The sequence below is a fragment of the Synchiropus splendidus genome, chromosome 16 (assembly GCF_027744825.2).
Source record: "Synchiropus splendidus isolate RoL2022-P1 chromosome 16, RoL_Sspl_1.0, whole genome shotgun sequence".
NCBI classification, from domain to species: domain Eukaryota; kingdom Metazoa; phylum Chordata; class Actinopteri; order Syngnathiformes; family Callionymidae; genus Synchiropus; species Synchiropus splendidus.
In genome coordinates this window covers 8,461,778-8,488,134 of record NC_071349.1, presented here as the reverse complement: position 1 = coordinate 8,488,134, position 26,357 = coordinate 8,461,778, and the positions used below count along the sequence as shown (strand labels likewise).

Sequence of the window (26,357 nt, the reverse complement as noted above, 5' to 3'; positions counted from 1 at the left end):
AAGCAGAGGCAGACTTGTCTTGATTACAGGTTTTATTTTTATTAGAAAGAATCAGTTTGCAGAAAAAACAGGCGTTCAGAGCGCTTGGGGCGACCGATGTCGACTGCGCTGCAGAAAGATCCAACCGTCAGTGATATTTACACACATGGAAGAGTCGAACACGACTAGCTGTGGCTCTACAAACATGGCCGACACTGCACTGGTACCAGTTAACACTGCATCTGTAGAAAGAAAGTGAGCAACAAACGTGAATATTGAACCGTGAAAACAATACAATCTGAACACACAGCGCTTGGATTTCCCCTCCGTCGATATGAAGGACAGATTAGACAGGAGTCTGGAATATAAGTATGTAGGCCACCATTTGGCAACAAACAAAGATACATATTCAAGAAAAGGCTGTACAAACAGAGAGAAACACACCGTAGTTAAAATTCTTGTACTAAAGCTACAGGATTCAAAATATCTTTTTAAACCTTTTTTAACTTTAAAAAAAAAAAAAAAAAAAGCTGGAGGGGCGTGGCTTCACCGTCAAGTCCCCCGGTGACAGTCCATGGTCCGCCAATGAATGTGTGCGACTGTGGAACCGGGCTTCACACCAGGTGTGGAAGGGAGGCGGCGAAAAAGGGCAACATTTAGTGTCGAGAGCCTCCGCGATTGAACAAAGTGCAAAACCAAAGTGGAACTGTCGGGTCTGTCGCGTCACCAGAACCAAACAACTGTACATGTGTCGGCGCGACGCTCCAGAGAGGAAGCGGAGAAGGACGGCCTGGAACTGTCGGCGACCTTCTTCCATCCCCGCCGGCTCAATTCAGACCCGCTAGACGAGCGTCCTTCGTCGGGTCTCGCGGAGAGGAAACTGGAGTCTTCAGAAGAGGGGATTGTCACCTCGTGAGCGCGATCAGAACATGGGCATCGTGAACCCCTGGGGACAGAAGACAGACGGTTCTGATGAGGTGGTTTTACTGTCACCAAGGTCCCGGCCTTTTTAAAGAGGAGCTGACTTGGCGAGGCTTTTTCAGGCTGAGATCCTGATAAAAAAACACTCATGTCTTTGCTGATCAACAGTGTTCGGATGGACTCACCGACTCGTCCTCGATCATGGCGGCCGAGTCGAAAAAGTCCGGTCTCAGCTCCGCCCTCTCGCGTCTGTTCCTCGACGGCGGCTGTTGAAACAAACTCAAGTCAGTAGAAGCCTCAGAGGGAAGGACGGATGGCAGAAATGTACTGACCAAATCGATCACCATCGTGTCCTCAAACTCCTCGTTCATGTCCTCCAGCTGGCCTCGTGATGACATCATCACGTCCTCGAAGATGGGCTCGGCGTCATCCTCCATCAGGCCGCGTCTGCGGGAGCGACAGGCGTGAATGTCACGGGCGCGGCGTCAACCCACGGACAGGATGGACTTACACAGTCTGCCTGACCCCCTGGCTGCTGCGCGACTTGATGTAGTTCATGGCTGTCCGGTCCTTCCTGCTCACCTCCTCCATCTTCTGCTGGTTCAGCCACTGCATCTGCATCTGAGTGCTGAAGGTGGCCACACACTTAACACAGGTGGACGATACAACACAACTGCCGCACTGGCAGGATTTCTGGCCCTGAATGTGTTTGGGGCCAAAACAATCCTTCTGTGAGACAAATATGTTGTTCAATCAGGGAAAAGCAAAGTGTGGCAAAACTACATTGTCAATTAATTTACAATATTTATTAAAGTCATTCTTTTTCTTTGGGCTTCTCCCTTCAGGGGTGGCCACAGTGGATCATCCTCCTCCATCTCACCTTGGACACCTTCCCTTTCATCCTAACCGACAACCTTTTGTCACACATCACACCTGACACAAACTTCTCCAATGATTCCATCCTGCCTGCAACCACTTCTTCACCTCTTTCTCACACTCTCCATCACCCTGGACAGTTGAGCCTCAGTTCTTAAAATCATGTACCTTCTCTATCTCTGCATCGGGTTAGGGTTATAATGTTCCTATTTTGTCTGCTGCTTGTAAATCAGCGTGCACTTCTCTCCCAGACTTCTCTGCGAGCAAGATGGACTTGTTCTGACTGGAGACAATATCTCTCCAACTGTAAGGTCAATTAATTCCGGGAAGTTTGGGTCTCATTCCGACGTCACTTAAAACACTTCTGAGCTCCCAGACTGAATTGGACTCCACTTACTTGTGCACGTAGTCGTTCTCCGATCCCGGTTCCGAGTCGGGGTCCGGCATGTGTTCAGCAGGTCGGTTCTCTCTGAGGACTGTGGACGTGAGCTGCGGAGGCTGCATGGGTCCGGGGGTCTGGATAGTGTCGTTGCGTATCATCCAGGAGCCGTCCATGCTGCTCTCCTCTGAGGACAGAGCGCCACAGTAAGTGCCTCCTTCCTGCCACACAGAGTCACTGACGCCGGCAGGCTCACCTTCGACGCGCTTCTTGTGCAGCGGCGGTCGGCCCTTCTTGCTCCGCACCGAGCCCGTCTTGCTGCTGGAGGCCGACGTGACGGACATGTGGTCCTCGTCTCCTCCGGTCAGCAAGCTGTTCCTGTATGAGATGAGCGGCAGCCACACATCCTCGCGACGCTCTGACATGGACTCGGACATGAACTTCTCCAGGTACGAGTGTCTGAGGAGCAGCCAGGACCGTCAGCATCCCACCGCAGCTTTAACAATCCTACAGAGGCTCTCGTGCACTTACACTGTCTTCTTGTCTTGACGGATGAGTTTGGAGGAGAACTCACTCAGGACCTCCAGGAAGGCAAGATTGATGGGAGGGAACTCGGACCCTCGAGGATTCTGGTACTTAAACGCAAACTCTATCCCATCCCTGTCACCAGGAGAGGCAAAGACATGAGGCCTGTTGCTCTCCAGCCGCTGTGCTCAGGCGTGTGCGAGCAGTTGGGGCTCTTACTTGTGCAATGTGGCCACAGCCTCCCTGGTTTTGATCTGATCCAGGCCAAAGGTGAGGGCAAAACGCCGAGCCAGCTCCTTGATGCCGCTGACGTGAGACGAGGTCCGGTCCAAGTTTGGACCCTGATCCTGTAGCAGCTCATTGAACAGCTGCAACATGCAGACAGTGTCAGCGTGAGTGGGCCTGTTTATCCTACTTTGTGGGGACCAATTCTTGACAAAACATGACTTTGTCTGGACATTTGTCCAAATGAGGATTAAAACTTCAAAATGACTGGGTCAGGGTTAAGGTTCGCCATGTGTTCAGGATGGTTAGGTTTAGGGTGAGTGGCAGGGGAAAAGGTTATGTCAACGAGAAACCTCACAATGTGTGTGTGAGTCTCACCTGTTGCAGACTGAGAATGAGCGTCTTCGCACATAAAATCTTGTCCGTCTGTCGCGTTTTACTCAAGGTCTCCTTGATGATGTCACCGTAGTCATTATAATACTGAATGGTGAAAAGAAAAAAAAAAGGTGAACCCCCACATGATAGTGACTCAACCATTCACATTCCAGTGGAGAACTGTTGCACACTGATGGATTGGGAGTGACAAAGCAGGCACCTTCATGTAGTGCTTAAAGATGTCAGCAGCCGCCGGCATGTCCACGATGTCATAGATGATGAGCTTGCAGAAGGCAGCCAGCAGGTTCCTCCTCTTGTGTAGAGCCTCGATCTTGTTGGCCTCGTCCTCCTCGTCTCCCTCTGAGAGTTTCAAAAACAGTCGGCTAAATTTGCTCGACTCACGCTCGTAGCGACTCTTGACCCTGCAGCCTCACCCATGCTCTGGCTCTCATCATCCTGGTCGATGAAGACGTGGTCCAGGACAAAGTTGAGCAGCTCGTTCTGCAGCGAACCGTCAGGGTTGAAGACCAGAGGCTGGAGGCCTTCTCTGCTGCCAGAGGTCAGCTGGTGACTGAAGATCATCAGCAGGTCGCAGAGAAGCATGAAGGCCTGTGTGAAAACAAATGGGGAGACGTCCTGTTAGATAAATACCTATGTTCCTGTATGTAGACTTTTGTGAAGCTTCAGGTCTAAACTTGAACATTGTCCTGTTTATCTGAAAAGGGAAACCAGTTGGCTGTTCATCATTGAGTTAGAGGTCATGTTTTCTCTTGTGTATTTGTCCTTTAACCCATTAAAAATATGTTCCATCCAGTTCCATTATCACACAATGGAATTTCTGGCTACTAGACAACAGGTTTATCTGAAGTTCTCGTGTATGTATACCTGCTCCTTGACAGGCGTGTTGACGTTGGACAGGCACTGCTGGCACACAGCAAGGAAAGACTTCACAACCCGCCTGAGAGCCAACAAGTCATCCTGCAGGCACAAAAATAAACAAGGATTGAACATCATATTTTACTGCTGCTCTATATCACTCATGCTGGTGACACACTGAGGGATCTTCAACAACCAATAACAATAAATTATGTTCAAATAAAATCCTAAAAAAATGTGCTACAAAAGAGCTTGAGATAAAACTGAATGGTTGGTGTCTAAACATCTTCTGCTTCGGCCGTCATGTATCTGACTTGTGCCACGCACCTTGCTGGGGGCCCCTTCAGTGATCTTGACCAGCTGCCAGAGGATGGAGTAGTGGGAGCACTGCAGGGCCTGAACTGCGATCTGCTCAGGCATGGAGCCCTGCTCGATCCCTGCTTTCAGCAGCCGGTAACAGTTTCCAAACAAGTCCCACCTGGTCAGGTCGTGGGCACTGAGGAAGGACACACACTTGTATTCACAGCCACACCATTAGACACACGCATACGTATGATGTGAAACACTTACTTGTGGAATGCAGTTAGTCTCTTCAGGGTCGACAAAACATTATAAATATCATCGTCGTCTGCTTCCTCCGCCTGAGGAGTTCAGAGTAGAACTGTTTTAATCGCAATATATTGAAAAATAGGCATTGTAGATTGTAGCTTATGTTCTTTCATTTTGAAAAATGATTTATATGGAGCATTATCTCATATGACACACTTCCAGACGCAGAATAAAAGTCACAGGTTTGTCCTTAAAATCAACTTCTATAAGGCCAATATCAATATATAATAGACAGCTTATCGGAGAAATATGTTGGGTTTTTTTTACACAATGTAGTGCCGTTTAATTAAAACACATTTTAGTTTTTGCTGCATTATCACAGATAGTTGCATTGGTGCTCTAACAAAAACAAAGACATTGTCTGATTTTTTGTTAATATGAGGTACTCTGTGTGTGCTCCCCCTGCGACGGCCAATCTAACCTCCTGAAGCAGCTCCTCCACAGAGTGTGCGAATCTGTCGGTCATCTCGTCGATGAGTTGTGAGCGAGCGATGTCCACCCGGTTCATGATGGTGTACTCTTCAGAGCACAGTATGCTGTAGGTTTTGCTGCAGGCTTCCAGCACATCCGTCTCAATGTGCTTCTCCACCACCAGTCGGATCTGCTTCAGCAGCGCGTCCAGGTGCTTCTCCATGCGTCCGGCGCTGTACACGTCGAGGTCAAAGAACTGGGGGATCTGCAGCAGGTTGGCTACTTTCTCAGAGTCGGCTTGATACTGAGAGGAGATGGAACCCGAAGATTGAAAACATGTTGGTGTTAAAAAAGTATGTCATAACAATTGTGTTTTTATTTTATCTCTGTTCAGACAGTCAGTTATCTTGATGAGCGATTGTTCAGCATCCCGTTCACTGCCATTACTCTCCCTCCCGCTGGCCTTTTTCCAGTCTGTCTTCCATTTATCTTACCTTGGACAGAAGCATGGGCAGCGCCATGATGAAATGCTCCGTCAGTTTGTTCTTATCGTCTATTTGTGTCTTCCTTTCTTTCGCAGTGAGAACCTGAAACAACAGAAATAAAAGGAGAAGTGAGTTGGGACAAAACCATTACAAAAACATCAGGCCACAAGTGTATAACATGGTGGACAGTTGGACCTAGATAAGTGTCCTCACAGGAGGGGATGACTACATCCACCTGGATAAAAGAGTGGGCCAGTGAGAAGCTCCAATGGTGCAGGAGTAAAACCACCTGGGATATACCCAGTCAGTCAGAGTGATAACTGGAATGGCGTCAGTTTTAAGAGGACTGCATGAGGCCTTTGTAACAAAAGTGCAGCAGCAGCCGTGAGCGTCCATGCCAGTTCTTACTCGTTTGCCAGTGCCTCTGCCGACAGGAGGGTGAGCCTCAGCTGCCTGTCGTATGGTGCAGACTGTCAGCTCGATGAGAGCGCTCTCCTGCCTGTCTGACAACACTGCAGAGAAAAGATGATGAAAGAGGGGAGAGATTTCAACGATCGATTGGCTGGGACAACTTCATGTGATGAGGAATTAAATCTGTGCTTCCTACACTCCTCTCCTTGCACTGGCTCCTCCAGCAGAAGTTCTGTCATGCACTCCCAGTCCTTCAGCAGCTCCTGAGAACTTTCCCAGAGAGAGTCCACCAGGTACGCCGCGTGCTCATGAAGCTACAAGAACATAAAATGAATATAATGTGCTGGATGATGTGAAACATCTCCGGCTTGATGCTCTTTATCAAATGAATACCACATACCTCACTCTCCAGAAAGAACAGCACCAGCATGCGGATGAGGTTCCCATTGGGGCTGCTTCTCCCTCTGCGCTTTGCCAGAGCTTCTTCGGCCTGAGGGTCGTGTCGACTGAACAGCCTGATGGGGGCGAATCAGGACATCAATAAAAATGGATGAGGAAATATCTCATGGTGAAATATGAGCTGTATCACCCACTTCCTGTGCAAGAACTCCCCGGCGGCAACAGCGACTGGTCGGTGAGCGGAGTAGACCAAGTGATACACGTTCTCACAGTCTTCGTTGGACAGCGCATCTTCACTGCCCCTGTGATACAGGTGGTCTCAGGATCAGAGGAGACCTTGGTTGATTCAAGTCATTATAAGTACCATCCAAATGTACTCACTGCAAGATGAGCGTGACCAGTCTGATGGCCTCCACAGCAACATCGTACTCTTTATCTAGTGTCATCGAAACAATCCGGTCCTGTTGCACATCACAGTGGACATCAGTGATCAGAAACGATAATTACAAAGAGGTCAATGTTTAGCTTGGTACCTTAAAGCGGTTAGTGAAGAGCTCCAGCTTTGGGAATAACTCTCGGTTGGTGAATAGATTCTGTAGAGCCTTTAGGCACTTGAGACGCACCTCCCCTTGCTGGAAAGCAAAATGGAAATATGAAAATCGAACCTTCATGTTGAGTTTCTAGGCTATGAAAATGACTCACCCTGTCATGTAAGGTCCAGCCAACATATTTCAAGTAACTGTCGTTCAGAAAAGCGTCGCTGTACATCTTCATCCACACGCCGATCTCCTCGATACAGATGGCTCTGATCTCAGCAATCGCGTCCCTGACAAGTAAAAGCACGAGTCAATCCAAACCCTTCCTCAAACCCTTATCAGATTATTATAAAACTATAAAAAACACTACCTGTAGCGGTGCACAAAGATTCCTTTGAAGATCGAGTTCATCATATTTTCGATTTCATCTTGGTTTTCTTGAAGCTGCAGAGGGAAAACAGAATCATCCTCTTAAGCTCCCAACGATTTGGTTTTTTCTTTCACACTTGGTCATGGAGGACAAACCTCTTTTCTTTTTTGCAGCAGCAGCTCCAGCTTCTCGTTGGCTCGCTTGCCAGCCATCTTGTTCCTCTCTGTCTCGTACTGCCTCTGTGTGTTGTCCTGGTGTATGCTCAGGTTCAGAGCCACATTCACGAGTGCTGTCATCAGTTTCATCGCTATGAGGACAGTAGCAAAGCAGACCACCACGAAAGTCAACTTACATCATGTAAGTGGTTGAACATGTTGATGTAGTGTCATACTATTGTATCGATCACATGAGAAAATAAAAAAACTGTCTGTGGCCACAACAATCAGAAACCTGCTTCAGCACCACATCCTTCAGCTCAGCTATCTGCATCAAAATCCAAGTGAACAATCAGTGGCACCTGCTAAGGTTGACGTGTGTCTGAAGGCTCTGACTTGAGAGTCCGACAGGCCAGTGAGCAAGGAGATGACGGTGTCCATCATGTACTCGTCGTAGATGATGCTGTACTGACACTGGCGGATCAAGACGCTGATGAACTCGCAGAAATTGTAGCGGAACTTCTTCCACATGGGCCCAGGCATGGTGAGGGGATAGTCCCCGCTGTCCTGGAGGGTAAACACAGGAGGGAGGAGAGGAGGAATGAAATACATTTTATTTCCTTTTAGCATGGCCTGCATCTTGGCTGGCTCACTATAATGCTATTAGAATAAGAAATACCTCATCAAACTCTTCTGTCATCTTGCGGATGATCTCTGCGTTCTGCATGTTCCTGAACATCTCAATTCTCACCGTGCCTGGTGACATCAGACAACAAAAACAATTATTATATGGGAGCCAAGCAGAGATGAATTTGTGTTTTTATAGGCCAGAATTCAGAGTCTCACCTTTGCACCCAGAACACTGAATGAAGAAATTGATCAGGTCCAGTAGCGCCAAGTCCCTGTCCTGTTTGTACGACTCGATCCACTCATCCACCACGGACTGTAGACACCATCAGAGACAGGAGGTTGTAAAGTCAGGAAATCACGGAATATCTTTTGCCAATATTCTAATGTAACCACCTGCATGGCACTTTTGCCTATTTTGACTACTTCAAACAGCGTCACCGGGTCACCACCGTCCCCATTTTGCTGAGCAACACCATTGGCTTTCCCTCTTCCTCTTGGGACACTCATGGTTCTGTCAACCAGGGCCTTGCGAGGCTTCTTATTTGACGCCTGTGGAGAGAGGGATTCCACTTTTAAAAAATAGAAGTAGTAGTTTCATTACTGTAGGACAAAGAGACCAAAGGCAAATAAATAAAATGCTGCCTAACTACACAGGATGGAAACAACAATCTACAAAAACACACAGGATACACTAAGAAACCTCACCAGTGTTTGTTTTCCTGGCCTTCCTCTTTTCTTCTTGCCTTTCAGCTCTGTGTCCTCCATTTCACCCAGACTCAGTCCCACGGCATCTGTAGCACCAGACTCATTGGAAGAGTCCCTGTTAAAGAAAATAAATGACATTAAACATATAGATAATCCAGGGGGTATCAAACTGTCTGTATTACAGAGGAATGAAGACAGAGTCAGACTTTTTCTAGTTAGCGGTTTACTTACTGCAGGACGGACAGCTCTGACGTAATCATCTTATGAGATTTGGGGTGATGGTTTCCTCCGGGTTGGGTTAGTTTTCGTGTTTTCCAACAGCAGTTCAGGCGGGGGAGAGGTCTGGAGGGGCAGGAAAGAATGGCTCCAGGAGTGACCAGCACTTAACTCTCCTCAGTTTCTGGAAAAGTAAAGACATAAGCTAAAATAAAACTTTGATCTTAAGTGATCAGGATGAATGCAGAACAGCTTTGATTGACAAGACCACGCCACTGAGTCTCCTCAGAGATATTTAAAACATTGCTGGTCATCACTAACTCGTTCGTGTAGCAAAGGTTAAATGTCAAATGATGCAGAAATGGTCCCAAAAAAAGATGGGAAAAGAGGACACCAACTGGCTACTTGGAGAACTACATGGTTGAAATGCAAATAAAACACAGTGGATGTGTACAACCGTAAATTAAAAAAGAAATAAATGCGCGACTTAAAAACAAAATATAACATTGTATTGTTCAACATTTGGAGCAGATAATCCTACACTAATAGGTGCAATAACATCGTGCTCAGATTGTCAATTAAAACATTAACGGAAAACCGTCAGCTACTGCAAAACAGCGTCACCACGATTGTAAAACGGTATTACATCGTTGGGTTAAAAAAAAGGAAAATCAGTATTCCAGAAATCATTTAATTGACTTGCAGCCAAAAGTTAAATCAAACAGGAATTAGAATTAATTATCACAGCAGTAGGTTAATTCATTAGACGCAGTACCACCTACCACAGGTGGAGGCAGTATAATCCACAAAGTTCCCCACCAGTCTATTTCTCAGCGACATAAATGAGTTTAAAGTGGGAATTAAATGATAAAAAATCACCAAATACGGTTCATTGATCCACCAGGATGCGTTAGTGATGAGTCTGTGAGCATATTTACAGTCGCAGTGGTGTAGTTTCCCCTCGGAGCGAACAGTTTCATACATGTGTGTTTGAAAAAAGGTCTGGACAACAGTAGGGGGCAGGCTAAGAGAGTATGTATTTAAATACCGTCTTCCACACAATGTGTGCACTGTAGAATAACATGGGGCGCAAAGGCGCACATGCAGCTTTTCTCTTCCTTGTGGAACTTGTGAACTAACTGTGCTGACACGTTGGTCACAGAACCAGATCTAGAAAGTGAAAATTAAGGAGCAGCAGTGTATGCTTTATTTCAGTATATAAACATTGACTATACTTAAAAACAACAAACACAGTATTTGCCAGAGCTCTAAGTTCTACAGGAAAATAGTCACAGATAATAACTGAACACACAAATTATTACATTATTAAAGAGAAAACACATGGAACAAGCTCATAATAGATGTAACAAAAGGCAATAAACTCAAATTTGACAACTCACGTATTGCCCAAGGCTTCTATTCAAATTATAAACAAACAAGATGAGCATAATGAAGCAGATAATGATCTGAGGGAAAACACCTTCTTTATGTTGATGACAATGCTGACACTTTCATAAACTTTAATATTTCCACATGCACAATACAATTTGTCATACAAAACTCCCGGGAACCAATAGAAAAAAAAAAACCTCAGTTATGTCAGGTGGGTATTGGACTAGCTCTCATCTCAGACTCTTTCAGCCAGTTCACTTTGTGACAGCTGTACTAATAACTAACTAATAACTCAAGAGTAGTTCACTGCTCATCCTCTCTGAGAAAATGAATAGATGATGAAACAGTTTTTGTGCATGTACTTGATCTGAAGCACTGGAAGGAAATGTATTTTTCAAATATCACAGTGTCATGATTAATGAAGTAGACCAGCTGCAGCAGCCATGTTTCTTCAACTCAGTAGTCGCAAACAGACCCACTTTTACTGGGTTCTCATTCAACAATGTTTACATATCGCTCCCTATCAGAGCCACGTCGTGCTCCCAGTCAGACTTCTTGATGTGGTCCACATGAAGCGGATAGAAACAAGCTTGATCATGAATATACTAAGACATCCTTCCAATATGTGATGCATTCATTCAATTCTATTGAGTTGAACTACTTTCAGGTGCTGTGATGCATACACAGGAAAACAACTTTGTCTGTGCAGAAGCTCCAGCATCTGCCCACTGATCGTCCTCCAGGATGATCCATGAAATCAATTATGATATATCTCCTGGCTATTTTTAAGTTTGGCATGTACACAGTGATGTGTACATGTTTTACCCTCTGGTTTAGACATAAAGTCCGGGACATTGGACAAACATCATTGAATGTGGATGTCGCTATTAGAGTAGAAAAGGAGAACAAACACCTGCGCGTGTCGGAGTGCGGCAGTTGTTGGACCAGTTCAGCACATCAATAACACAACGATCAGTTGATAAGTCCCTCCCTTTTGCTGGCCTCCATGCCTGAAGTGTCCTCACACAGCGACACAACCACACTTTTAAAAGCAGCACATGAATAATTTGCAGGATGCCTGTTAAAACTATTTTTAAATTTGTAGGGGGGGGGGGTTTGGACTGGCGCTGCCATTTGCATTCGCTCTGCAAGATTCTAACGCCGTTTCCACAAGCAAATATAAAGCTCAGATTTGCTTTTCAAACAAACAGTGCACCAAGTTCCCCGTTGACTGAGTAAATAATTGATTAAAACAATTATGAAACCTGCAAGTCTAGAGTTTTTGATGCCCTTGTATGAGTCGTTTCAGTTCACAGCAGCTATTATCACATGGATTAGGTCAGATTACACGCACTACAAGCAGAAAAATCAAGTAGTTAACATCACAGAAGCACACGGTTTCGTGACTGAATAGTTTTTTGTTTTAGAAAAATAAGTTATAGTTAATAAGTTATAGTTAAGTTCATACAAAATTTCAGCAAATGTGATGCATTTCATACACAATTTCAGCAAATATGATGCATTTAAAACCAGAATTAAGCAAGTGTAACTGAGAAACTGAAGTTGATTAATAGTTGAAGGCGGGGAGGCGTTCTGAGGTCAGAGAGTCAAAACTTTTTTGTGGCTCCTTCTAGCCAGCAACCTCGCTCAAGCTAGCAGACTGACGCTGGACGGCAAACCGATCACCTGCAGTATTGGGCTTCCCACTGCGGAGTCAGGCTTTGGATGAATGCCACATTGTTAATTGGTCAGTGGTTGACCCTCTTGTTGTGAGTAAACTTCTTAAATTTTGATATCAAGTTAGGACCAAGTGCAATGCAAAACATATTACGGGAAGCCACTTGAGAGGAAGTGTCGCACAGATGAGCATGGAAGAGGTGACAGGGAGCGCATTGTCAAAAAGAAGCTCACAAAAACAATGACACAAGCTCTCTGTGGTCGACTCCATGGTATGTGCGTGTAAGCCTTGTGTGTGCGTTTAAATGGAGCACAAGGAAGCCGAGCGAGCATCCAAGAACCACTTAACATGCATGACATGTTCTCTGAGAGTCAGGCTGATGTTGCCATAGCAACTGGCGTGGGTCATAAGCACTGTAGATACGGCTCGTTTGATTGGCCAGGAGAAGACAGGAGGGACCACACTGCACTGAGAGCAGGACAGGATCACGCACAATACAATCACTAGACACTAGACGTTCAAAACTTTGAAACCCAGTACTTTTGTTCATCGTAGTTTTAAAAAAATCTGACATTTTTCAAGTAAACCTAATATTTTGATGCACTTTCTTCCAACTCAAACTTAGAAAACTGTTCACACTGCAGTAAAAGCAGAGGTTTCTGTCAAATCTTGAGGACTGGTTTCGACAGCTTCATTACTGATTGTTATTCCTCATTAATATTTAAACAGTCATGTCAGAAGTTCCGTCAACATTATTTATATCAAAATAGAACAGGCAAATCACAGCCATGAGTCAATGGTTTCAAATCGAACCTAGCATTAATGCTGACAGGGAGTATATTTTCTTTCTATCTATATTTTCATTCACTCTTGTAACTTGCTACTTGCTGATAGTTTGGCAACTTTTTTTAAAAGCCTGATCTGTAAAGAGAAGATCCTGAGAACCCGGTGATGATGTTACAATAACAGTCATCTTTATCATCCAGTTTTAACTTAGCTTTGAGGACTATCTTCTCAAATTACTTGACATTCGTAGTCAGGTTTTCACTGTTGTGATAAAAATGAGCCAGAAACAGGATCATGATCAAAAGAACAGGAATGAAGACATAGTTTACTTGAGAAAGTAGCTATACTTCTGTGGTTTCAGGACCTTCATAAGAGGTTTTCTATGCTTTAGAAGTGAACCATCCTGCTCATAGCCTCACAATCCAGCAGCAGGTGGAAAACAATGTTGTTACAAAGGCAGTTAAGCTCATTCTCTACAAATCATTTGCATTAAACACAAGTATTTGAGGCAATTGAAAGCTTTCTTCGACAAAATATCTTCCATCCAGCTACTGTTAAACATGACCTACTCACACACACACACAGCCATTCATGCAAATGGAGAAAAAAAAAGTCAAGGCTATTGTAAAGGCTGTTATTGCTTCCTGGCTCAACATTCCACATGTCAGCAAATTATTCAGGCAGGTAGCTGCAGCAGAACAAGCTAGAAGATTTGTACTGAAGAACAAAACAAGCATGAATATTTTCCTTTACTCGGTTCCCCAAACGTACACCTCAGCAGCCACGTCTGCCATCTTCCACACAGATGGGGAGACACTCCCACTTAATCAACTTAGCCACTGTCTGCAGTACCATGCATCATGCCGCAGACTGAAGCTACCTCCAATACAAAATGGACAACACATCTGAGTTGCTCTCGGCCTCTCATGCTATTGAGATACTCAAGAGAGACTTATCAATTCTATGTACGAGACATGGCTACAAGGATTACTTTCAAAATTCAACTTACCACTGATACAATTTGAAATATGTTCAGTACTTGCATCTCCAATGAAGTCATTCAGCAATTCACATTGAAACACCTTTAACTAGGACACTATTTGTGTATGCTAAGCACTGAATTAGATTTGAATTTAGAGTGTGGTCTATGTCTGTAATAGTACTGATGTATGCTGCTGTCAATCATCTTCACTCCCCATACTGAGGTGGTCGCTTCGATGAAAGCAAACATCATCCCAAACCTGGTTTGATTTTCCAGCTACTGCTGTTGTCTCCACTGACACACTCCTCTGGCGATAACCATACTGAAGTATATCAAATAATTGTCTCTGGAGACACTTTCCAGAAAGCCAAAGAACAAACACTCGGAAGGAAACGAGGCTGAATCACATTACTCAAAAGGAGGGGGTGAGGATGAGAGGCTGGAAAACAATGGATGCCAAAATACTAAACTAATATTTGCTAAGATGTGTGAAGCAAACAGTGTGCTGTATTTGACTCTGTGCAGGGCTACATTAAGATAAGAGAGAGGAGTAGATTTATCAAGACAGTAAATTAAACCTTACATATAAATACATTTTTTATTAATAATTTAATATTTACATACACTGAGCCCAGATTTGGTCGTAAAATGTCAGAATTTGGTCACAGTTTTTGTTGGTTGGAAATGTAACTGGGAATAAATAGATTAATATGATTGGAGATTTCATTACTATAATTTTAATATTGGATGTGCCAAATGTAAATTCTCTATACCATGATACACAGCAAATAAAAGTGGCTACATACCAGAACAAAAAAATGCAGCCTCCAGTTCACAATGATGTGGAAATGAAGAGCATGTGGAAATGAAGAGAGTTTTTATTTAGAAAACTGAAGTCATGTTGAATTCAGGTGGAAGAGTTGATAATTTATTCAGCAGCCAGCATGGTGTAGGTTCCAAAATATATGTCTGAAAGTAGCACGAGAGAGGCTGAAAAAAGGCTGCACACCTTCACCAATGACTGTATTTTGTCTTACACTGACATCAACAGTGGTGGAAGAAAAAGCATAGACAGGGGAGAATATTGGACGAATAACACAGCTGGTGGTTCATACAATGTGGTTGCGCCATGATGAAGGCTGAATATTTGAGGAGTATTCTTGCCAGTAAGAACTAGAAAGGCTTGGCTGAAGTCATTGATCAACTCAAACAGCACTGTGGTGGTAAGTCAATACACTGAAGATCAGGCAAAAACGGATAACAAAAACACCAGAAAATGGAAATATATCATACATTAGAAACAAACAGTATATCATTTACTTAGTTGCAACTGTTATTATTAATCATGAATAAAATTATAAACAGACGCAGTTTTACAGAATTTTTGCATTCACCTCAGATTTTTTGAAACAAAAAAACACAGTCCAAGGCCAAGTCTCCCGTCCAGCCCCACAGGGCAGCAACACACTGACACCATCTTAAGCAGCTTAAATTACCGTCACAGGCCTTCACACACAGAACAGCCCAAACAGGCTGTTCTGTTGTGGATGAGGACTTTCTCTCTCCATCCAGGTTTAGAGCTTCAGTTGTATTTAAAGACATAACTGACGGAACAGTCTGCACAGAGGCTGCTAAATATGTCAACACCTGCACAGTCGTTGTCTTAAAGGGGTTAGTTTCCATGGCAACAGTGTAGATCTCAAACGCAGTAATTGTTTTTACTATTATAAATGATCTTGAAAACAAGATTTTGATTTCAGATTCAAAAACATCTAGCCAGCCTGTCAAGCATTCGAAAGCAATGAACCACCAAGTGAAAAGTGTGCTAAAGCACGGTGGCAGGTGAGGAACGCTCTCGTGTCATGACTGTGAAAGCAAGTCATCTGACCTCCATGAGCATAAAATTACATTCAAATAACATAATGATCGACAGGTGAGGAACATATTTCAAGACAGCTTGTGAGGTGAAACACTCATTAAAGTGATTTTGCAAGGGCGGAGAGATGTGGGTGATTAATTCTGTGATATTACAAGTAACTACAGTCTGTGGCCATAACATTCAACGCCTTGTCAGTAATTGCAGACGGATTTTATTGATTCAGAAACTTAACCGCGGGACATGTCTTGTTTAATCTGTACACACATCAGGAACAGAAGGTTCTGCGGTCCCTAAAACTAGTTTAGTCCTCCAGCGTCTATTACTGGACAAAATCCAGAAACAAAAACTACAAAAACATGCAACAAAATCCTTTGTAAAATGTGAATTTAAATGTTTTAGAACAAAGAGGACACAAACACAACTAAAATTTAGGTACTAAATGTAAGGTAAAGAGTAGTTGTGAAATTCAGATAAATGAAGACAGCCAATTAACCAGATAACCAAGATAACCAAACACCATTATAAAATACAGATTAGAGAGGAGTCAGTCCAAACAAGACTGGAAGGTGTACTGGAGAAAACTCACTACATTCCGGTACATGCTGGGGTACAATTAGCTATTTATCAAACTCATGTAAAAGACATGAGTGAAGTTTTCAATGTTGAGGCATATTCTTCGATAACTCTTCAATAAATAAATAAATAAAAATAAGAATGGGAGAAGCAGGGTCTGTTGTGTATGCGTGTGTGTATTAGGACAAGCCAAAACTGAATTTTGCAGTCAACCCATGGGCGTCTGGACAGAAGTACTGAGCTGTTTTTTCAGAGTCAGTGTGACGACTGGGCCTATTAAGAGCAGCGCTTTTTTGGCCAAGATGGTATCTGATTCAAATAGTTTTACAAGTGAGACCTGCAGAAAGCATCAGAGCAGACTGGAGCGCACAGTGAGAGCATCTCTCGCTCTGTTTCCCCAAGAGCCACAAAGCTTTTCTATTTTATTTGATGTCCTGCGCATCCTTGCTCTGTTGGACATTGTTTTACTCAAATAACTGCAAACAATTTATTAAACACAAAAACAATTACCAGTAACGTACACTGTAATAAAACATAGAACATAAATTACTATTGCTTATTGATGCCTAACTGCACCAGAAATGCATCGCTACAGTGAGAGCAAACCTTCAAATAGTAGAGAGGTTGAGACTTAACAGTAGAATTTTTTTGTTTGTTTGTTTGTTTTTTCACTGGCCAAAAAATCTATCACTAATATAGAGAGCACATCTGAGTTACAAAGAGATAAATGAGATTGTTGGAATGTTTGAAATACATCGAAAGTGAATTGGAACAATGTCTAGCGGTACATGAAGCACTCCTGTTGTTAAATTTACTTGACCTGTTATAAAAACTGACACCGTTCAGCATTCATTGTTTTAATGGCTCAAGTACCTATCAACAACCCTGTTTTTCAGAAGTGCAGACTGACGTCCTGAATTTGGTTTTATAAGGTAGCTTCAGTTTGCATCTCAACAAAACTAAAGAAAAAAGAGTGTGGTTCAAAGAAGGAAATGTGAAAACTGTGAGGCTTTTCTGGTTAAAATATGCGAAGAACAATTGTGGAAATTCTCCACATTCCGCAGATAATACTGCGGTCAGAAAGTATGTATATAAACATGATGTTTTTGTCAGTATATTCCAATGGATATATCAATGCTGAGGCAAGACCATAGTAAATATCTTGGCATAAAACAACAAATACAATTTCCCAAGAGAATTCTCAACAGGCTGTTGATAGCATCACCGAAATATCATTCACTCAACAATTGTTTACCATTGAGCCACAGGTATGTAGCAGATCACGAGAGACTCTGCCTCCTGCAATTAATTATTAATATTGATGCTAGCATACTAGAAATCATGAGCTTGTCTTGCATGTTCTTCGCCAGCTGCAGTGACTGAAGATCAATCTCTACAAAGCCAAACAAGAGCAGAGTTACGACCCCCAGGGTAAACACTACTTGACAGTTCCATCCAGTTAATTTCAAATAACAGGCGCCTCTGTAAAGTTCCTTATTTATTACGTACACTATAATCACAGCGTCAAGTTCTTATCAATACTTGAACCATATCCTGATTACAGCTATTGACCTCACTACACCAGTGAGCCACACAGGCAACCACTGACTTTTACTACGCCGGCTCTTACAAGACACATAATCTCTAATTATGTGGAGCAGTCCTGAGGCCAAGTGTGGCAGTCTGGTTTAACCAGATTAGGACGGTGTCACACGGTATTTGCCATCTACACAGACTGCAACAACTTCACACTCACTTGCACACCGCCATCTGTTACTGCCACCAACTACTGTACACTCGTTCTTCCTCTGATCACAGCAAAGACGAAGGTTGCTGTTTCAACAGCTGAATCTGATTGGCCTTTGCTACCATCTCATGAGAGAAATCTTTATGAATAAAGCATAAATAGATCAAATTATAAGAGCACGAAGGCAACAGAATGACACACATGAGGCTGAAGAAAAGATATGTTTTTTCCCCCTTTGTGGGCAATGGCTGCCTGCGCTGCTACAGCTGATGCAAAATGGAGCCACGGGGGGAGGAAGGGGACATTCAGTGGGGGTCGGAGCAGAGAGGAGGTAATAGAAGAAGGCGGGGTAAGGAAGGAAGAGAAGAGTTACAGCAGTAAAGAGATACTGGGTTTGATTTGGTCGGGACAGAAAGGACTAATCCGTTCCGCCTGCACTTCCTTTCACACATTGATTTGCACAGAGAGACATGATGATTATTTTCACCAATCATCACATAAAAGGGAAAATCTTGCATTCAAGGTTGAACTTGATGGCTAGACAAGCAGGGTGCAGCCGAATAAGTAGCTACGCACAGAACGCCAGGCGAAAAAAGGAGCGTGATGGTCGCCGTACATCAAAAGGTTTAAATAAGCCGATAATCAAAGGAGTCACAGACGTAGTTCTAAAATAATTTTAAACACTCAAAAATACAAATTTCACATGGTATACTCAATGTACATCACTATTATTTAAAACATCCTTCCATGAAATCATGGATTCATTGTCAGGCAATGAAGTCAAATTCGGTCAACGTTTTTGTGCCACAAAACATGGGTCAATCAGAATAACATACAATACTAACAATCCTAATACTTTTAACACGTATGGTTTTCTGTTTGTTAAGAACAATAATCGAAAGTATTTCAATATTAATGCAAAAATTGTATTATATTTGCAGTCAACAGATTCAGTCAAAAGGCCAAGGAAAACCCATCAACTGCTCTTCAAACAAAATGCAGTGAGTTGCGCATCATCTGCTGAACTAAATAACATATATTCCTTGTCAAAATGATAAAATACACTTTAATGGTCTCTTATTATGCTCTTTTCTCTTTTCAGATATTTGAACCTAGTGGAGCACTATTGTGAGTTTAATAAAATAAATATATAAATCTGACAGTATGACAGTAGACAGTATAAATGGACCCTGTCTCTGATACTCACCAGGTGCCTCAATCTGAGGCGTTCACCTCCCCCAACAACAACACCTTTATTGCTATTGGCCGGAGCCCTTGGTGTCATAATAGTAGAAGGTGTGAGTCCAACAGAGTTGTGAACATTAATACCAGTATTTTATCTCCAATAAATGAGGCAACAGCTGCTAGCTATGTTTTCATTCAGTTCTTTCAGGTTAATCTGACCAGATAGGTGAACATTTCTCCACATTGATATTGTGAGTAAAACTAGTGATCTTCCTTAAAAAAAAAAAAAAAAAGTCTGATCTGATCGTGCAACCCTGAACAGGACTAAGCGGTGGTTAATTGACAATATACAGCATGTATGTATATGTGTGCATGCTGAGGCAACAAAGAACCAAATTCAGCATCATAAACTTCAGTTATTATGTACATGCTTGTAATAAGCCATTGGTTTATCTCACAAACAGAATTTTGGAACTGGGCCAGTCAACCCAGAAGAAACCATTTTCAATCTATCAGATGGTTTTGACTGCCAACATACAAATCCACTAAACCAAATAGCTGCACAACTGTGCGCAGGAATCAGTTTTCATAGAGAAGCAAGGAACATGCACATCAACATGAGACCGGTAATGTGAAGCGCTTCAACGGCAGCCTTTAATAACCTTGGACTTTCTACTGAATTTATCAGCTGGGGGTTTGTATTACTGCACTGCATTAGATACGAGTGGTGGCAGCAGTTGGTCAATGGCCTGTTGAGAATTGTACTTAAATAATTCAAGCTATTGGTGAGAAGTGAACGGCCGTTGGCCTGAAATTTAAATTTTACAAGGAATGCCAACACATACAAAGCAGAATACACAAAGAATTTAGTCGACTTCTCATAGAAGGCAGATACAAATAAGTGTCACAACAGGGCTACATCAGAGCATTTGCATCTGCGTCACCATCTTGAGCCGTTTTTTTCAGCTCAGCTATTTATTTGCCACAAGACAAATGCAGACACAAAACAGAGAAACATTTAAAAAGAAGTAACTTGCACGTGAGTTTGAGCTAATGGAAGAAGCAGGTCTGGCATAAGAGGCAGGCAGGCTTGTGGTGGAAGGTGTTGATGAATAACAGGAAAGGGTTGGAAAGGCATGGAATCCTACTTCAGTGTTTTCAGTGAGGGAGAGTGGCTTCAGACCTCCCTACCAATACACATCCCAAATATTTCACACATGCTTTTAATGGGACCAAACATCAGACAAAAAACACATATGTAAGCGATATAAAAATGTAGTCGCAGGGCGAAATAATCATTCTTAGCACAGAAAATCTGTTTTCAGAACTAGCATGCAAGAGGGTGAATAAAATCTCAGCGAAAAAGAAACATGAAAATGCAATAAACCAGAGATCCATCAACTATAAAATAAATATTTCAGAGAAAGCTTCTGTATTGGAGGCACAAGGAATTTAAGACTTTGCAACTAACATTGAAACTACTTCCCAGTCCAGACGGGAGTTGACTGTGACTCAGATTAAGTACCAGATGGAAGGCTAATTCTTGGCCTGGATTGACCTGGGATTGCTTGCTCCACAAGGATCACGGGGCAGCAGAAGGAAACGTTCAGGTCACTCTTCTGAATTGAAGCAAGCAGGAGATAAAGTGTCTCAAGACAGTGGACTGTGACAGTGCTTCTCATTCAGTGTTTTCCTACTGTGCATATACAGAGTGAAGACATCAACTATATGAAGCAAGATACTTTGTAGAAAAAGGAAGTGGTAAATAACTTCTCCTTCCCTCAAAGACCTCCATGATGCTGTCACTAAAAAGAGTTCTCACTGTAAAAGGTGTCCCTGGTCAGGGTTCAATGTTAGAATTTCTTGCCATCTTTACAGGTTAGGACCATAAGTTGTACATGCAAAAGTCAACCAGCACTCACATATCATGGCAGGAACCCCTCAGCAAAGTAAAAAGAAACAACACTCCACCAATACTTAAGGTCAGTCAGGCTGAACAACCACTACAACTTTGCATGTGTCTGTGCAGTCGTAAAATACAACAAGTGCTACAACCAAACTGGCTCACATGAGTCCCACAAAGAGTCACCTCATCCTAGTCACAAGCCTCAGAAATCTGAAGCTAACAGCACCTCAGATTAAAGCCCAGATAAATGCCATGCAGAGTTCCAGCAACTCACACGTCTCTACATCAAGCGCTCAGAGGAGACGCCACAAATCAAGCCGTAATGGTCAAACAGCTGGTGAGAATCCACCAGTCAGGAAAAGCTATGAGCAGAGGAACATGGAAATATGGAAAGAACTGGACATTAAAGCAGTGGAAATCTGTGTGATGTAGAGGAGAACGGATGGTCTCGACTGTACATGCAAGGTTCCCGCGGTGAATCATGGAGGAGTAGGTGTCACTGTGTTTGCTGGTGACACTGGTGGGAATTTATTCCGGATTGAAGGCACAGTGAACCAGCGTGGCGGCCACAGCATATGTATGTGCATAGATTTGGGCTTCAACCACCTTCATGAGCTCCAGTTTTTAGGTAGGTAGTTCTCTCAAACAAGCTTATATGACACATTATTGACTGGTTGATAGACATTATGTTAACATCACAGCATCATTGGAGCTCTCATTAGCTTTGTTGCTAAGGTTGATGTTGCGCATCATGTATTATTAAATTTGACGCAGCCCAAAACATAACCACCTTGGTGAAGGTTCTTATATTTACACACATCCAATCATTTTAGCGACACAAAGAAAACAGAAAGGAAAAAGTGATGAGTTCTTCTCTTAATTGAATTAGCGAAAGTGCTAACCTAAGTCAAATGGACAAAGAGTACAGCGGCAATGAAAATAAAAACAAAGGAAACTAGTTTACTTAACCATTCATCCAAATCTGTTGAGAAATTCAGCTGTCTATTTTAATCCAGAAACCACCACCCGCTATTTTGACAACTCCAACATGGGGGAGGCATTGAACAATGACTCCAATGGGCAATCTTCAGTTAAACAAGTCCATTGTTAGCTAGTTTTGCTGTGTACTATGTCTAGCCTGCTGTTGTCCATTGACAGGTCGACCCAGAAGAATTCCAACAGGTCAGGATGCCACCAAAGGAGCTGATGTCTATGCTGCAGCAGTTGGACTCAGGGGCTAAGATTGCACACATTATCCAATGAGCCAATACATTCAGCAGAGAAGTGCCGCCTGGCTTTATGCAGTGCGAACAAGATGCATCAATCTGCTATGATATACAAGTACTAAAACAGCAAAGCAGCTAATAAACACTGAAAAACAAGTTAATAAACACAGTTATGCATTCTAATGTTTTTAAATATTTTGATTCAGTTGTGAATTTATGGCATACAGTTCTGCAGTGGAACTATCAATTGTTGCTTATAAAGTCCACTTTTATGGCAACTCAACTCTTCTCACCCTAATTCTCGGTTTCACTGTTCCTCCTAGTATTTCTGTCTTTCAACTGCAGAACATACAGTCAGCTTCCTGTTGACATCAGCAAACGTGTGGTTTGGTTGACATGTTATTTATGTCTGACATGTTCCGACAAGCCGAGCTAGAAGAGAATTCTGTGTTTCACAAACACTTACACGTATTCTTATATATTCTTATACGTAACAACATCGTCATGGATTATTCACTTTTCAAAATGCGCCGTACTTACAGATAAAAATATATTCTGCTAAATAGAAATGTAAGGGGTCTATTGAGTCAGCAACCATTCAATATTAGTGAGAAGATAAAAGTTTTATGGCCAATTAAAGCATAACTTGTTGTTGTTGTTGTTGAACTCTGCAGCGGCAGCTTCTATTGCAAAGGCCCCCAAATGAGATATTGTTCTTCCTTCTATAGCAAACATCTAGAATCCAGGTCACTGTGTAACAAGCTCTGACAAATGTCAACGGTGTTACATAATCTCCTGAGCCGTGTCTTCATCAGCATATGGTTCTCACAAAAGTGCAGCAGGGCTGTTTTGCCTCTGGCTGAGTGACAAGTATCAAATGGCGCAAGAGTTAAATCCACAAATTGAACACTTGCAATCGAGAGCTTAGGATATAGGATGTCGATGAAATGGCTGAACCGGAGCTTAAGACACACGAGAGAAGCTGAAAGGAACGCAGGACTGAACAAGAATCTGCATCACAAGCCAGTCATAACAAGTTCATTGTTCTCTCATGGTTGATGCAGCAACTCCTCCTAAAGATCCCGCTCTGTAGGAAGTATTTGGAGGCAGCCACACAGTTTAAGGACAGAGCAGTCTTGGTGGATCGATCCCTCATATTGATTTTGTCTCATACTCAGCACACATCGGACACATACGCAATAACAGTGTGGCTCTATGAATATGTGTTGCATAGTTTGATTGGTGGCAACTCAGAAACACAAATGGTTCTGAATACAAAACATGAAAAAATACTGTTAAAGCACAAAACATGGAAGATGTTTGATAGAAATGCTTATTTTAACCAGTTCTATCTAATAGATGCCATTTTTTTAAAAACTACATTAAACTATAATTAGCTGATGGTTAGCAATGAAACTCGCACATCAATTTTCTCCGTCAAATTCTCAGAAACAAGAAGATGGAAATGTCACTGTATTACTCTTTACAATATGTGCTTGTTCATTGTCAGGGAGCTTTGCAAAGTAGCACGTTTCTAAAGCTGATCTGAGGCCAGCGTTCTGGTTACTCAGGAAGAAAACAGAGAAATCCTTGGCTTGAGTACCACCCATCTCTAGCTGCAGATGAATTAGACCATAATGACTTGATGATTCATGAGATCATAAAAAGTTTTATAGCCCCGGAGATAAATAACAGCTGAGATGGTCAGGTTGCACTGTTTCCATTATACAGCATTAGATAGTCGAATCCATCAGACGTTGATATGAGCTCAATGAGCTACTGACCTCACCTGCCCTTTTATACATCTTTTGACTAACAATTCAATACACCTTCTATATTTATCAGTCCCTCCAGGAGATGGCGACGCAGCAATCGCAACTATTAATGCAATGCAAACTAATCCCTGCGAGTTCTGCAAGGAGCTGCAATTTTGCAATGCGACTTTTCCGCCAATTCCACCAATAACTTAAGTCTGCTTTCTGCATCATATTCCCTCCTTCCTTGTTGAGATGAAATCAAGTGTGATGCCAAACGCTCACTTTTGCCCACAAATATTCTCACCAAAGGTTGCGATTCAGATGTGAACCATTCTGAATCCACTGATAAATGTTCACATTCCCATGACTGAAATCTATAACAGACGGAACTAACAAGCAGAACTCACTAGTGCAGCGCAGCAACACCCCAACACTATACAGGGCGGACGTAAACAAACAGCTGACTGTGGGATCTATCTATTTCTGAAACTCTACATCACGACCCTATGGAACATATCAGCTGTTGCTGTTTTAATTGGGTGTGTTAATGAGCCGCTGGACACACACTCACACAAACATTCCCCACCTTCACCTCTCAGACACCGCCCATCCAAACCTCCGTCAGTCACCGCCCTTGTCAGGAGATCTATAACCAAACAACAAGCCCACTATGTGCAGTCAAGCCGGTGGAAAGATGGACTTATTTAATTTAACTTCTTCTGGGTGTGTGTGTTCTTTGCACTTGAAAACTCATTGCTTTTTGCAAATACAGTGGGGTTTGTTAAAATCAAATTTATTTTTTACAAGCTCATTTGCAAAGGTACTTATTTCCAGAATCAGAAATGATATATTTATATATAAAAAAAAAAAGTCACTGCAATTTGTCTTGCTGCAAAATCACACATATTTGGCTACAAAAAACAAAAACAAACAAAGTTTAAAAATCAGCAAAAAATCCTGGAGGAATCATTTTGAACAAAGAATTATCTTAATGGGCAGACTCAAACAAGGTCTGTTTAAGGCCATGTCTGTGTTTTAAAATCTATATTTTTACTTCAGCAGAACATTAGTCGATGATCTAGAGCTGCAGATCTACTACAGCATCCTCGGACCAGTCTTACACCTGGTGAATATGTAGTGTACACAGGGATGGAAACATCTCATAGAGCAAAGGGCAGCATCAACAACGATGACAGTGGTTGAAATCACATCAACGTCCCTCATCGGATTGACCTCCAAAGAGCAAACGCCCAGTCAGTACATGGGTCACCGGGGAAAGGAACTTGGTGTAAACCTGAGGAGTTTGGGGTTATTCGAGCCCACCCCCCTTAATATGACTCATGTTTCCCGCACAGAAGGGGGCGGGAAGAGATGTGCGCCTATTTGACTTGAAAAAGCAAATATTGACACGGTGAATGTTTTCACACATGGCCGAAACAACCTGTTTAATAAGGTCACCGGTTTAAAAAACTTGAAAGGAAAAGAGATGCTGACAAAAAAAAAAGAGTGGGGACAAGTCGCCACACGTTCCCCACTGTACCTGTCAGATTCATAACAAGGCTGAAACAGCAACAACTGAGCAAAGAACCGGAACATTTGCATGAAAAAGAAAGCAGCAATAATGCAGGGACGAGTGTGTGTTTGCGGGGAGAGGGTGATGCTACGAACCCTGCCTGCTAAAGAGCAAGAAAACACGTCACACTGCATGTCTCTTTATTTGTTGACATGTCCAACTCCGGCACCAGACAAGAAAGTGCAAGGCAAAAGTCCCTGGCGGTGACCACCGCTTGCACCGCGAGCCCTTTCTGTAGCCCAAATATTGGCGCTAGCTCCGGAGCTAATGGCCCCGCCGTGCTAGAATGGAACAGAGGCAGAGAGAGAGACTGCCGCTAGCAGCCCATCCCCCAGCCAGCCTGCCTTCCCTTTCTGTGGCCACCATCTTTAATCTGTGCTCCATTCCCGCCTCACAAAACACGGCCGAAAACACGCGACACTCACCTGCAGCGACCATTCCCCACTCTCTTATCGACTTCCGAAGTGATAAATAGTTTTTCGTTTAAATACCATGCGGGTATTTTTTAATGAATATTGTCCGAGTGAGCGAAACCGCGCCTGGTGAGAAGAGCAGCAATCCTAAACCGCCATCTGGTGGTTTTGTCTTCG

The 26,357-nt window shown here is 42.9% G+C and overlaps 1 protein-coding gene across 1 annotated transcript; it reads right to left on the bottom strand.

Moving 5' to 3' along the window:
- On the bottom strand, positions 1 to 26,357 carry stag1a (stromal antigen 1a). The gene is made up of 32 exons (XM_053844950.1): positions 26,193 to 26,357; positions 9,099 to 9,267; positions 8,868 to 8,982; positions 8,556 to 8,711; positions 8,379 to 8,475; positions 8,212 to 8,288; positions 7,895 to 8,099; positions 7,533 to 7,684; positions 7,378 to 7,451; positions 7,174 to 7,297; positions 7,005 to 7,103; positions 6,853 to 6,932; positions 6,666 to 6,773; positions 6,473 to 6,587; positions 6,269 to 6,386; positions 6,070 to 6,173; positions 5,671 to 5,763; positions 5,187 to 5,480; positions 4,727 to 4,797; positions 4,484 to 4,652; positions 4,166 to 4,258; positions 3,715 to 3,889; positions 3,501 to 3,640; positions 3,284 to 3,385; positions 2,900 to 3,048; positions 2,687 to 2,815; positions 2,412 to 2,614; positions 2,174 to 2,342; positions 1,412 to 1,528; positions 1,233 to 1,347; positions 1,086 to 1,166; positions 1 to 925 (listed from the first exon to the last, which is right to left on the bottom strand). Exons 2-32 carry the CDS (start codon positions 9,125 to 9,127, stop codon positions 902 to 904), a joined length of 3,777 nt encoding a protein of 1,258 aa, XP_053700925.1. The 5' UTR covers positions 9,128 to 9,267; positions 26,193 to 26,357; the 3' UTR covers positions 1 to 901.